The 15,000-nt window shown below is 44.8% G+C and overlaps 1 protein-coding gene across 1 annotated transcript in view; it reads right to left on the bottom strand.

The window, feature by feature from the left end:
• The window catches only part of LOC123481268 (voltage-dependent T-type calcium channel subunit alpha-1H-like), a 50,851-nt gene extending 40,592 nt beyond the window's left edge, over positions 1-10,259 (bottom strand). Inside the window, exons 1-2 of the mRNA XM_045217850.1 lie at positions 9,880-10,259; positions 2,480-3,012 (exon numbers count right to left, since the gene is read on the bottom strand). Of these exons, the coding sequence (XP_045073785.1) occupies positions 2,480-2,988 (509 nt within the window). The 5' untranslated portion in view covers positions 2,989-3,012; positions 9,880-10,259. The remainder of the gene's footprint in view (positions 1-2,479; positions 3,013-9,879) is intronic.
• Positions 10,260-15,000: the final 4,741 nt, after the last annotated feature.

Here is a 15,000-nt window from a genome sequence, read left to right as displayed (position 1 = left end):
GCGTTACACCGAGGCTTGATTTGGAGGTGGATTTGGAGGTGGAGCGTCCGTCATGGTCTGGGGCGGTGTGTCACAGCATCATCGGACTGAGCTTGAGTCACTCTGTCCTCTAGGTCATTATTGTGGAGTCACTCTGTCCTCTAGGTCAATATTGTGGAGTCACTCAGTTTTCTATTTCTCTGATGTGCCTGGGTGGTGTGTGTGTGCCCGTCTGCAAGAGCGTGCGTGTCAGGGGTATAATGTTGAACAGAAGTCCGGCAACAACACATCAGGGGTATAATGTTGAACAGAAGTCCGGCAGCAACACACACACATAACACTCTCTAATCCGCTCTAACGCTGCCAGCTGGCCAGCTATGAGGTTTGGGGAGAGCAGGGTGTTCGAGTGTGAATCACAGTTCATTTACCTTTTGGTTATAATATTTACACTGGCTAGCTCTGAGCACCTACCTGGGAATGATCACTGCTTACAGTCTGGCTAGAGCACAGCAGGAGTCTCTCTCTCCCCCTCTCTTCCTCCCTCCCTCTCCCTCTCTCCCCCTCTCTCCCTCTCTCCCTCCCCCTCTCTCCCTCCCTCCCTCCCTCTCTCCCCCTCTCTCCCCCTCTCTCTCTCTCCCTCCCTCCCCCTCCCTCTCTCCCCCTCCCTCCCTCCCTCCCTCCCTCTCTCTCCCTCTCTCCCCCTCTCTCCCCCTCTCTCCCCTCTCTCTCCCTCCCCCCCCCTCTCTCCCCTTCTCTCTCCCCTCTCTCCCTCCCCTCCCTCTCCCTCTCTCTCCCTCCCTCCCTCCCTCTCTCCCCCCTCCCTCCCTCTCCCCCCTCTCTCTCTCCCACCTCCCCCCTCTCTCCCCCTCCCTCTCTCCCCCTCTCTTCCAGGAACACACGTATTCTCAAGAATGCAGAAATGCAGAGAGAGAGAGAACCATCTCCCTCCAGAGTTGAAGTGTGACCCTCTCAGACCACTATACTGAGGATGTGACAAATGGAGAAAAAAAAATGAGTAACGTTTAAAACAGCCATTTTTTTTCTAAATCGGTTTTCCGTTAAAACAATAAGAACGTTTCTTAAAATTCCAACGTAAATTCACAACGCAGCAACGGGTTGGGTCTCACGGTGCGTCCCCTTTCAGATGGTGAAGCGTTGCACCTGTACTAACATTTACTGTACCTCAATTACACATCGCTAAGTTTGCATTTCCTTCTCATTTACTTCTCAAAGTATTGCCCTACAGGACTTTGCTGCTGTCGCTTGCCTTTCTCTGACCAGCTACAGACCAGGCCAGCTACAGACCAGGCCAGCTACAGACCAGGCCAGCTACAGACCAGGCCAGCTACAGACCAGGCCAGCTACAGACCAGGCCAGCTACAGAACAGCTACAGACCAGACCAGCTACAGACCAGGCCAGCTACAGACCAGACCAGGCCAGCTACAGACCAGACCAGCTACAGACTAGACCAGCTACAGACCAGGCCAGCTACAGACCAGCTACAGACCAGACCAGCTACAGACCAGGCCAGCTACAGACCAGGCCAGCTACAGACCAGACCAGTAGAGACCAGGCCAGCTACAGAACAGCTACAGACCAGGCCAGCTACAGACCAGGCCAGCTACAGACCAGGCCAGCTACAGACCAGGCCAGCTACAGACCAGACCAGCTATAGAACAGCTACAGACCAGGCCAGCTACAGACCAGACCAGTACAGACCAGGCCAGCTACAGACCAGGCCAGCTACAGACCAGGCCAGCTACAGACTAGACCAGCTACAGAACAGCTACAGACCAGGCCAGCTACAGACCAGGCCAGCTACAGACTAGACCAGCTACAGAACAGGCCAGCTACAGACCAGGCCAGCTACAGACTAGACCAGCTACAGAACAGCTACAGACCAGGCCAGCTACAGACCAGGCCAGCTACAGACCAGGCCAGCTACAGACCAGGCCAGCTACAGACCAGGCCAGCTACAGACCAGACCAGCTATAGAACAGCTACAGACCAGGCCAGCTACAGACCAGACCAGTACAGACCAGGCCAGCTACAGACCAGGCCAGCTACAGACCAGGCCAGCTACAGACCAGGCCAGCTACAGACCAGACCAGTAGAGACCAGGCCAGCTACAGACCAGACCAGCTACAGACCAGGCCAGCTACAGACCAGACCAGTACAGACCAGGCCAGCTACAGACCAGACCAGTAGAGACCAGGCCAGCTACAGACCAGACCAGCTACAGACCAGGCCAGCTACAGACCAGGCCAGCTACAGACCAGGCCAGCTACAGACCAGACCAGTAGAGACCAGGCCAGCTACAGACCAGACCAGCTACAGACCAGGCCAGCTACAGACCAGTACAGACCAGACCAGTTGCGTACCAGTACATACCACTGTGTGTAAAGAATATGGGTTACAGACCAGTACAGACCAGCTTTAGACAGCAGTAAAGGATATGGGTTACAGACCAGACCAGCTACAGACAGCAGTAAAGGATATGGGTTACAGACCATGCGTAGACACCAGCTGCGAGGACGTGTTGTCTGTTTGATGCAGAAGAAGACTATGGGGGCCAGGGTTGGATACGGCTGCTGCTCCTCTTCTTCAGACACCAGGTCCACTGGGTCTACCGGTTCCCTCCTCATGTTACCGGACACGCCACCACTACCACTGGTAACGGCACCGGGAGCCCCCGGGACACAGCGGGCAGCTACTCCTGCACCCTCCTCCTCTTCCTCCTCCTCCAGCCCTGGTCTCCATGTGTTGCTGCCTCCCTCCTCTTCCTCCTCCTCATCATCATCATCAGGGAAGCCGGTGTCGTGGCGGTGACGTCCCGGGGGGTTGTGTTCCCGGTAAAACGGAGCCGGTATGAGAACCCTCACCTCTCCGTCATGGCAACGCTCTTCCTCCCCTCCCTGCTGGATGTTGGGGGCGGGGCTGGGGGCGGGGCTGGGGGCGGAGGAGGTGGGGGTGTAGTGGAAGCGGACCCTCCCCTCGCCATCAGTCATGATAGAGAGCCAGGCAGAGCCACCCTGGGGGGAGGAGAAAGGGAGAGGGGGGAGGTGGAGAGGGGGAGATGGTGAGAGAGGAGGGGGGGAGAGATGGTGAGAGCAGAGTTAGTACAGTAACTAGACTGCTGAGGTAACGCATAAGGAAGTGGGAAACTTAAGTAAGACACTGGTTAGATAAACCTAACTAATAACTGAACACTAGTAAGACACTGGTTAAATAAACCTAACTAATAACTGGACACTAGTAAGACACTGGTTAGATAAACCTAACTAATAACTGAACACTAGTAAGACACTGGTTAGATACACCTAACTAATAACTGGACACTAGTAAGACACTGGTTAGATACACCTAACTAATAACTGAACACTAGTAAGACACTGGTTAGATACACCTAACTAATAACTGGACACTAGTAAGACACTGGTTAGATACACCTAACTAATAACTGAACACTAGTAAGACACTGGTTAGATACACCTAACTAATAACTGGACACTAGTAAGACACTGGTTAGATACACCTAACTAATAACTGAACACTAGTAAGACACTGGTTAGATACACCTAACTAATAACTGAACACTAGTAAGACACTGGTTAGATACACCTAACTAATAACTGGACACTAGTAAGACACTGGTTAGATACACCTAACTAATAACTGAACACTAGTAAGACACTGGTTAGATAAACCTAACTAATAACTGAACACTAGTAAGACACTGGTTAGATACACCTAACTAATAACTGAACACTAGTAAGACACTGGTTAGATACACCTAACTAATAACTGAACACTAGTAAGACACTGGTTAGATAAACCTAACTAATAACTGGACACTAGTAAGACACTGGTTAGATACACCTAACTAATAACTGAACACTAGTAAGACACTGGTTAAATAAACCTAACTAATAACTGGACACTAGTAAGACACTGGTTAGATAAACCTAACTAATAACTGAACACTAGTAAGACACTGGTAAGATACACCTAACTAATAACTGAACACTAGTAAGACACTGGTTAGATACACCTAACTAATAACTGAACACTAGTAAGACACTGGTTAGATACACCTAACTAATAACTGAACACTAGTAAGACACTGGTTAGATAAACCTAACTAATAACTGAACACTAGTAAGACACTGGTTAGATACACCTAACTAATAACTGGACACTAGTAAGACACTGGTTAGATACACCTAACTAATAACTGGACACTAGTAAGACACTGGTTAGATAAACCTAACTAATAACTGAACACTAGTAAGACACTGGTTAGATACACCTAACTAATAACTGAACACTAGTAAGACACTGGTTAGATACACCTAACTAATAACTGGACACTAGTAAGACACGGGTTAGATACACCTAACTAATAACTGGACACTAGTAAGACACTGGTTAGATACACCTAACTAATAACTGAACACTAGTAAGACACTGGTTAGATACACCTAACTAATAACTGGACACTAGTAAGACACTGGTTAGATACACCTAACTAATAACTGAACACTAAGAAGACACTGGTTAGATACACCTAACTAATAACTGAACACTAGTAAGACACTGGTTAGATACACCTAACTAATAACTGGACACTAGTAAGACACTGGTTAGATACACCTAACTAATAACTGAACACTAGTAAGACACTGGTTAGATACACCTAACTAATAACTGAACACTAGTAAGACACTGGTTAGATACACCTAACTAATAACTGAACACTAGTAAGACACTGGTTAGATACACCTAACTAATAACTGAACACTAGTAAGACACTGGTTAGATACACCTAACTAATAACTGAACACTAGTAAGACACTAGTTAGATAAACCTAACTAATAACTGAACACTAGTAAGACACTGGTTAGATAAACCTAACTAATAACTGGACACTAGTAAGACACTGGTTAGATACACCTAACTAATAACTGAACACTAGTAAGACACTGGTTAGATACACCTAACTAATAACTGAACACTAGTAAGACACTGGTTAGATACACCTAACTAATAACTGGACACTAGTAAGACACTGGTTAGATACACCTAACTAATAACTGAACACTAGTAAGACACTGGTTAGATACACCTAACTAATAACTGAACACTAGTAAGACACTGGTTAGATAAACCTAACTAATAACTGGACACTAGTAAGACACTGGTTAGATACACCTAACTAATAACTGGACACTAGTAAGACACTGGTTAGATACACCTAACTAATAACTGGACACTAGTAAGACACTGGTTAGATACACCTAACTAATAACTGAACACTAGTAAGACACTGGTTAGATACACCTAACTAATAACTGAACACTAGTAAGACACTGGTTAGATACACCTAACTAATAACTGAACACTAGTAAGACACTGGTTAGATACACCTAACTAATAACTGGACACTAGTAAGACACTGGTTAGATACACCTAACTAATAACTGGACACTAGTAAGACACTGGTTAGATACACCTAACTAATAACTGAACACTAGTAAGACACGGGTTAGATACACCTAACTAATAACTGGACACTAGTAAGACACTGGTTAGATACACCTAACTAATAACTGAACACTAGTAAGACACTGGTTAGATACACCTAACTAATAACTGGACACTAGTAAGACACTGGTTAGATACACCTAACTAATAACTGGACACTAGTAAGACACTGGTTAGATACACCTAACTAATAACTGGACACTAGTAAGACACTGGTTAGATACACCTAACTAATAACTGAACACTAGTAAGACACTGGTTAGATACACCTAACTAATGACTGAACACTAGTAAGACACTGGTTAGATACACCTAACTAATAACTGAACACTAGTAAGACACTGGTTAGATAAACCTAACTAATAACTGGACACTAGTAAGACACTGGTTAGATACACCTAACTAATAACTGGACACTAGTAAGACACTGGTTAGATACACCTAACTAATAACTGAACACTAGTAAGACACTGGTTAGATAAACCTAACTAATAACTGAACACTAGTAAGACACTGGTTAGATAAACCTAACTAATAACTGGACACTAGTAAGACACTGGTTAGATACACCTAACTAATGACTGAACACTAGTAAGACACTGGTTAGATACACCTAACTAATAACTGGACACTAGTAAGACACTGGTTAGATAAACCTAACTAATAACTGAACACTAGTAAGACACTGGTTAGATACACCTTATCTAATAACTGAACACTAGTAAGACACTGGTTAGATACACCTAACTAATAACTGGACACTAGTAAGACACTGGTTAGATAAACCTAACTAATAACTGAACACTAGTAAGACACTGGTTAGATACACCTAACTAATAACTGAACACTAGTAAGACACTGGTTAGATAAACCTAACTAATAACTGAACACTAGTAAGACACTGGTTAAATAAACCTAACTAATAACTGGACACTAGTAAGACACTGGTTAGATAAACCTAACTAATAACTGAACACTAGTAAGACACTGGTTAGATACACCTAACTAATAACTGGACACTAGTAAGACACTGGTTAGATACACCTAACTAATAACTGAACACTAGTAAGACACTGGTTAGATACACCTAACTAATAACTGGACACTAGTAAGACACTGGTTAGATACACCTAACTAATAACTGGACACTAGTAAGACACTGGTTAGATACACCTAACTAATAACTGAACACTAGTAAGACACTGGTTAGATACACCTAACTAATAACTGAACACTAGTAAGACACTGGTTAGATACACCTAACTAATAACTGGACACTAGTAAGACACTGGTTAGATACACCTAACTAATAACTGGACACTAGTAAGACACTGGTTAGATACACCTAACTAATAACTGAACACTAGTAAGACACTGGTTAGATAAACCTAACTAATAACTGGACACTAGTAAGACACTGGTTAGATACACCTAACTAATAACTGGACACTAGTAAGACACTGGTTAGATAAACCTAACTAATAACTGGACACTAGTAAGACACTGGTTAGATAAACCTAACTAATAACTGGACACTAGTAAGACACTGGTTAGATAAACCTAACTAATAACTGGACACTAGTAAGACACTGGTTAGATACACCTAACTAATAACTGAACACTAGTAAGACACTGGTTAGATACACCTAACTAATAACTGGACACTAGTAAGACACTGGTTAGATACACCTAACTAATAACTGGACACTAGTAAGACACTGGTTAGATACACCTAACTAATAACTGAACACTAGTAAGACACTGGTTAGATAAACCTAACTAGAACGCAGCATACAGCACAAGCTTGTTCTGGAATCAGAACATTTTACATTTACGTAATTTAGCAGACGCTCTTATCCAGAGCGACTTACAGTTAGTGCATTCATCTTAGGATAGCTAGGTGGGACAACCACATATGACAATCATGGTAAATACACTTTTCCTCAATAAAGTAGCTATCAGCAAAGAACAAATCAGTAATGTGCTGTGTGGACCTTCTGGAATCAGAACAAATCAGATAATGTGCTGTGTGGACCTTCTGGAATCAGAACAAATCAGATAATGTGCTGTGTGGACCTTCTGGAATCAGAACAAATCAGTAATGTGCTGTGTGGACCTTCTGGAATCAGAACAAATCAGTAATGTTCTGTGTGGACCTTCTGGAATCAGAACAAATCAGTAATGTGCTGTGTGGACCTTCTGGAATCAGAACAAATCAGTAATGTTCTGTGTGGACCTTCTGGAATCAGAACAAATCAGTAATGTGCTGTGTGGACCTTCTGGAATCAGAACAAATCAGTAATGTTCTGTGTGGACCTTCTGGAATCAGAACAAATCAATAATGTTCTGTGTGGACCTTCTGGAATCAGAACAAATCAGTAATGTTCTGTGTGGACCTTCTGGAATCAGAACAAATCAGTAATGTTCTGTGTGGACCTTCTGGAATCAGAACAAATCAATAATGTTCTGTGTGGACCTTCTGGAATCAGAACAAATCAATAATGTTCTGTGTGGACCTTCTGGAATCAGAACAAATCAGTAATGTTCTGTGTGGACTTTCTGGAATCATATAAACCCTATTAGACCAAGAGTCTGTGTTGCTGAAGATACAGGAGGGCTTCTATAAACCACATTAGACCAAGAGTCTGTGTTGCTGAAGATACAGGAGGGCTTCTATAAACCACATTAGACCAAGAGTCTGTGTTGCTGAAGATACAGGAGGGCTTCTATAAAACCACATTAGACCAACAGTCTGTGTTGCTGAAGATACAGGAGGGCTTCTATAAACCACATTAGACCAACAGTCTGTGTTGCTGAAGATACAGGAGGGCTTCTATAAAACCACATTAGACCAAGAGTCTGTGTTGCTGAAGATACAGGAGGGCTTCTATAAACCACATTAGACCAGAGTCTGTGTTGCTGAAGATACAGGAGGGCTTCTATAAACCACATTAGACCAGAGTCTGTGTTGCTGAAGATACAGGAGGGCTTCTATAAACCACATTAGACCAGAGTCTGTGTTGCTGAAGATACAGGAGGGCTTCTATAAACCACATTAGACCAAGAGTCTGTGTTGCTGAAGATACAGGAGGGCTTCTATAAAACCACATTAGACCAGAGTCTGTGTTGCTGAAGATACAGGAGGGCTTCTATAAACCACATTAGACCAGAGTCTGTGTTGCTGAAGATACAGGAGGGCTTCTATAAACCACATTAGACCAACAGTCTGTGTTGCTGAAGATACAGGAGGGCTTTTATAAACCACATTAGACCAAGAGTCTGTGTTGCTGAAGATACAGGAGGGCTTCTATAAACCACATTAGACCAGAGTCTGTGTTGCTGAAGATACAGGAGGGATTCTATAAAACCACATTAGACCAGAGTCTGTGTTGCTGAAGATACAGGAGGGATTCTATAAAACCACATTAGACCAAGAGTCTGTGTTGCTGAAGATACAGGAGGGCTTCTATAAAACCACATTAGACCAAGAGTCTGTGTTGCTGAAGATACAGGAGGGCTTTTATAAACCACATTAGACCAAGAGTCTGTGTTGCTGAAGATACAGGAGGGCTTCTATAAACCACATTAGACCAAGAGTCTGTGTTGCTGAAGATACAGGAGGGCTTCTATAAAACCACATTAGACCAAGAGTCTGTGTTGCTGAAGATACAGGAGGGCTTCTATAAAACCACATTAGACCAAGAGTCTGTGTTGCTGAAGATACAGGAGGGCTTCTATAAAACCACATTAGACCAAGAGTCTGTGTTGCTGAAGATACAGGAGGGCTTTTATAAACCACATTAGACCAAGAGTCTGTGTTGCTGAAGATACAGGAGGGCTTCTATAAAACCACATTAGACCAAGAGTCTGTGTTGCTGAAGATACAGGAGGGCTTCTATAAACCACATTAGACCAAGAGTCTGTGTTGCTGAAGATACAGGAGGGCTTCTATAAACCACATTAGACCAACAGTCTGTGTTGCGGTGTTTGAGTCGTGGCGGTGGTTTTGAGGGGGAGTAAATCGCATTTTATGCCGCCTGCTCTTCTAGAACCAGTATGGTTGGGATGAGAACCACTTATATTTTACTCTCTATCGATAAGGAACTGTATCAAACCAGAGAGACACTGCCTACTTTTAATATCTCAGTAATATCGATATTCAATTTTTAAAAGCGAACACACAGCCTGGTCTCATAGACACATCGAATACAACGCATCACTTGAGGTTCGAGAGGTTATCCATTTAAAAAAGTAGCTCAATTATGAAACCAGAAACGGAAGTGTTCATTTAACAAACCTGGTCGATTAGACAGAGAGATGATTGATTCATGTGATTAATCTGATTAGGACCTACTTTATCGATATGAAATTACAAATCCCCTGAAGCATGTCGTGACTTGCCGTGTAGCGCAAGCACCGATCCTTCTCTGCCGTCCAGCTTTTCTTTCTCTTGTTCCCAATATCTCCTCCTTCTAGTTCCTCTCCCTTTTTAAATTGACGTTTTTTTCCTTCTTCTTCTTCCAGATGAAGAATAATCCAAGGAAGCGGAAGAAAGAGCGGAAGAGAAGTGGCTCCTTCACCGTGTCAGCTAGTGTCAGTGTGCGCCGTGTAGGGAGAAAATAATATCCATCGTCCGGTCGGCGGAGAGAAACCCACGCGTCCGTTTCCGTTGGAGCTCCGTGATGTTCTGACAAGGCAAACTTCAGCTCCACCGGGGGGGGATCTGACACGTGACACCCGGTAGGACACACACACACACCCACACGCACACGCACAGTCCGGGTTTCCTGCAGTAGCATCGCCAGTGAGATATTATATAATGCTGGCGATATTAATGTTGTATTAGCTGCTAATAACAGTATGGCTCAGATTCAGCTGTAGTACGCAGAAGGTTCCTGGATGGCGGTTCCTCATCTAGAACCTACATCTTGTTTCCTCGTTGCAACCATCTCTTACAGTAACTTCTTGGGAACGGCTGGGGGGGATAGGAACAGTGTGACGAAGCTGGCGGTAGCTTGTCACATTCAAAAAAAAAATGTTTTAAAAACATGAACTGTGACAGATTTATTCAAAATCGCGAATTTTCCTATGAATAAATATTAATAAATACTTGGACATAAACATGCATGCATATTCAAATGGGTTAAACGAGGATAAAAAAAGACAAACGCGTAGGAGGTCAAAAAAAATGTGCCAACGCTCCTTACTGCCTTCCTAAGTGCCTCTCCCACACCTTCACCTGCACCGAATCAGCAGGCCAAACAACACACGACTACAACTACTGACACAGTAGTCCTCTGTAGCTCAGCTGGTTAGAGCACGGCGCTTGTAACGTCAAGGTAGTGGGTTCGATCCCCGGGACCACCCCCATACACAAAAAAAATGTATGCACGCATGACCTTAAATCGCTTTGGATAAAAGCGTCTGCTAAATGGCATATTATTATTAATACACTGAACGGGATGAAGTAATTAGGTTATTGTTAGAGTTTGTAAACAAACAATCAATAAATACAATTATAATATATGGGGAAATGTTTAAGAGGTGAGGATTTTATTTGAATGCGTATTTGTTTAATCCCAGTCAGGGCTCATCTCCTGCTCCTGGTTATCGTGATCTGATTCGCCGGTTGCTACAGAGAGTTTCCGTTATAAAACATGGACCGAACAACAAACATGTGTCACGTCAGTCAGAACCGTTAGTGTCTCTGGTGTCCGTTATTACCGGCGGGGAGGTTAGTGTGTGTGTGTGTGTTACGGATGGGAAGCCGCCTCGCGCTGCCTATGTCTCTCTCTCGGTCCCCGGGCAGAAGGAACGGCCCCGGTGGCTCAAGGTGGCTTCCAAGGCCTGCGATCAGGGACTGGGTTGACAATGACACCGTCAGACAGGCACTTGACAAAACGGAGGTTAAATGAAACCGTGGGCGCTGGGCGGATGACGGTCTGTATTAAAAAATCTAAATTTGTACTTTTAAATCAGAACATACAAAGTCGATTTGGATCTCAGTGTTTAGGGAGGTACAAAATAATCCGTTATAAAGACGGATGGATAATTTAATAACAGTTCAGGTGTTTTCATGCCCTATATATCAAAGGACAATTCCAATTAAAACGATATTTTGGTATTTGTTTCATAAGTCCATTGTTGACATAATCCCCAAAATGTTAACCTTGTCAGCAATCAAGTTTTCAAGATATGTAACTTTCAAAATACAGAAGTTATTCCCATATGATTAAAAATGCGGATGATTTCTATATTTCGAAAGTTACATACTGTATCTGTTTTTGGACTTAAATTAATGATATATATATATATATATATATATACACCCCCCACTGTGAGAGTGTGATTTGAAGGAATCAGGCGCAGGAGGGTAAATCACAGAGTACAGAGTTTATTCCTTAGGACACAGTTACGCTGGATAGCGTCAACAAAATACAACAATATCCCCGGAAATACAAGGTACCGGTAGCTCAACCGAGCTACACTCAACTCACAAATAAACAATCACCCACAATGACAAGGGGGGCAGAGGGAACACTTATACACGGACTAATGAGGGGATATGAACCCAGGTGTGTGTAATTGACAAGACAAGACAAATGGAATGATGAGATATGGAGCGGCAGTGGCTAGTAGGCCGGTGACAACGAACGCCGAAGCCTGCCCCGAACAAGGAGGGGAGGCAGCTTCAGAGGAAGTGGTGACAAACCGCGGGCTCAGCTTCCGGCAGGGCAGGCGGAGGGGCAGATTCCGGGGTCGAGAGCCAGACCCGATCACCCGGTACGAAGACCGGGGCCTCACTGCGGTGGCGGTCAGCATTGGCCTTTCAGACGACGCACGGCGCGTTGGAGGTGGACGTGGGCAGGAGCCTTGGTCTGGCTCTGGTGCCACGGTGCCAGAACTGGTTGGTAACCCAACACACATTGAAATGGCGTTAGGTTAGTGGAGGAGTGCCGGAGAGAGTTCTGGGCATATTCGGCCCATGGCAAGAACACCGACCACTCCCCCGGCCGGTCCTGGCAGTAGGACCGCAGGAACCTACCCACATCCTGATTCACCCGTTCCACCTGCCCATTAGACTCGGGGTGAAACCCAGAGGTCAGGCTGACCGAGACCCCCAGACGTTCCATGAACGCCTTCCAGACCTTTGGATGTGAACTGGGGACCTCGGTCAGACACTATGTCCTCTGGTACCCCGTAGTGCCGGAAGACGTGTGTAAACAGGGCCTCCGCAGTCTGCAGGGCCGTGGGGAGACCGGGCAGAGGAAGGAGGCGGCAGGCCTTTGAGAAGCGGTCCGCAACTACCAGGATGGTGGTGTTACCTTGGGAGAGGGGAAAGATCAGTCAGGAAATCAACACTTAGATGAGACCATGGCCGTTGTGGAACTGGTAAGGGCTGTAGCTTACCCGCTGGGAGGTACCTAGGTGCCTTACTCTGGGCGCACACCGAGCAGGAGGAGACGTACACCCTCACGTCCTTAGCCAAAGTAGGCCACCAGTACTTTCCGGTCAGGCAGCGCGCTGTACGGCCGATACCTGGATGACCAGAGGAGGGGGACGTGTGTTCCCAGAAGATCAGACGGTCACGGATAAGAGCAGGCGCGTACTGCAGCCCAGCTGGACACTGCGGTGGAGATGGATCTGTGCGTAACGCCTGCTCTATATCCGCGTCCATCGCCCCATACTACCGGCGCCACAATGCAGGAAGCCGGGAGTATGGGGGTGTTGTCTCTGGGCCTCTCCTCTGTGTCTTACAGCCGTGACAATGCGTCTGCCTTCACGTTCTGCAGCGAAACACCATCCCATCTGGTTTGCGCTTAGTGGGACAATCATTTGTTTTTCAACAGGACAATGACCCAAAACACACCTCCAGGCTGTGTAAGGGCTATTTGACCAAGAAGGAGAGTGATGGAGTGCTGCATCAGATGACCTGGCCTCCATAATCACCCGATCATCCGAATTGAGATGGTTTGGGATGAGTTTGGACGGCAGAGTGAAGGAAAAGTAGCCAACAAGTGCTCAGCATATGTGGGAACTCCTTCAAAACTGTTGGAAAAGCATTCCTCATGAAGCTGGTTGAGAGAATGTCAAGAGTGTGCAAAGCTGTCATCAAGGCAAAAGGGTGGCTACATTGAAGAATCTCAAACATAAAATATATTTTGATTTGTTTAACACTTTTGGTTACTACATGATTCCATATGTGTTATTTCATAGTTTTGATGTATTCACTATTATTCTACAATGTTAAAAATAGTAAAATAAAATAAAATTGAATGAGTTGGTGTGTCCAAACTTTTGACTGATACTGTATATACCTATTGATTCTTGAAGAATATAACTTATAAATGCCTCATGAGCTTAATTCAACTGTCTTACCCCATCAGATCCCAAAATATAGACTATACTAACAGAGAATGGTTTAGTTAACAGTGTGACTAACAGAGAATGGTTTAGTTAACAGTGTGACTATACTACAGAGAATGGTTTAGTTAACAGTGTGAGCCACTAGTCAACTGTGTGTGTGTGTGTGTGTGTGTGTGTGTGTGTGTGTGTGTCCATTCTCAGCTGTGAGCATCAGACAGCTGACAAAACAAACACACCCGTCCTCCTCCTCTCTCCTCCCCCACTGAAGACACCACCTGTCTCTCTCTCTCTCTCCCTGGCGCTCTCACTCTGTCTCTCTCTCTCTCTGTCTCTCTCTGTCTCTCTCTCTCTCTCTCCCTGGCTCTCTCTCAATTCAATTTCAATTTAAGGGCTTTATTGGCATGGGAAACGTGTGTTAACATTGCCAAAGCAAGTGAAGTATATAGTAAACAAAAGTGAAATAAACAATACAAATGAACAGTAAACATTACACTCAGAAGTTCCAAAAGTCATATTATGTCTATATACAGTCTTGTAACGATGTGCAAATAGTTAAATTGCAAAAGGGAAAATAAATCAACATAAATATGGGTTGTATTTACAATGGTGTTTGTTCTTCACTGGTTGCCCTTGGTACACTGTGGTATTTCACCTCTCTCTCTCTTTCTCTCTCTCTCTCTCTCTTCCACCCCCATCCCTTCTTCCTCCACCTGTCTCTTCTGCTCCCCTCCCTGGTCTGGAATGTGGAAACCCAAGCCCTCTGGCCCCAAAATGGATCTCTGATGCCCCTCCACGTAGCTCCTGATGGCTCCCGGTTGGCTCCAGAATGGCCCCTCAAAGGCCCCAGCAGGGCAGAGCTTCTGTACTGTGATGGAGTCCTGCCTATGTAACAGATGGCATCTTTACTCTCTCCTGTGTTGTGTAATAAAGAAGTCCCATTTGATCGCTAGTTTCCCCTGGCTGCAGCCTCGCTCTCTCTGTCTCTCTCTCTCTCTCTGTCTCTCTCTCTCTCTCTCTCTCTGTCTGTCTGTCTGTCTGTCTGTCTGTCTGTCTGTCTGTCTGTCTGTCTGTCTGTGTCTCATACAAAGGCAGTGAAATATACATACAC

This window comes from Coregonus clupeaformis, unplaced genomic scaffold (assembly GCF_020615455.1).
Source record: "Coregonus clupeaformis isolate EN_2021a unplaced genomic scaffold, ASM2061545v1 scaf1255, whole genome shotgun sequence".
Lineage (NCBI taxonomy): Eukaryota > Metazoa > Chordata > Actinopteri > Salmoniformes > Salmonidae > Coregonus > Coregonus clupeaformis.
This window is presented reverse-complemented; position numbering and strand designations above follow the sequence as displayed.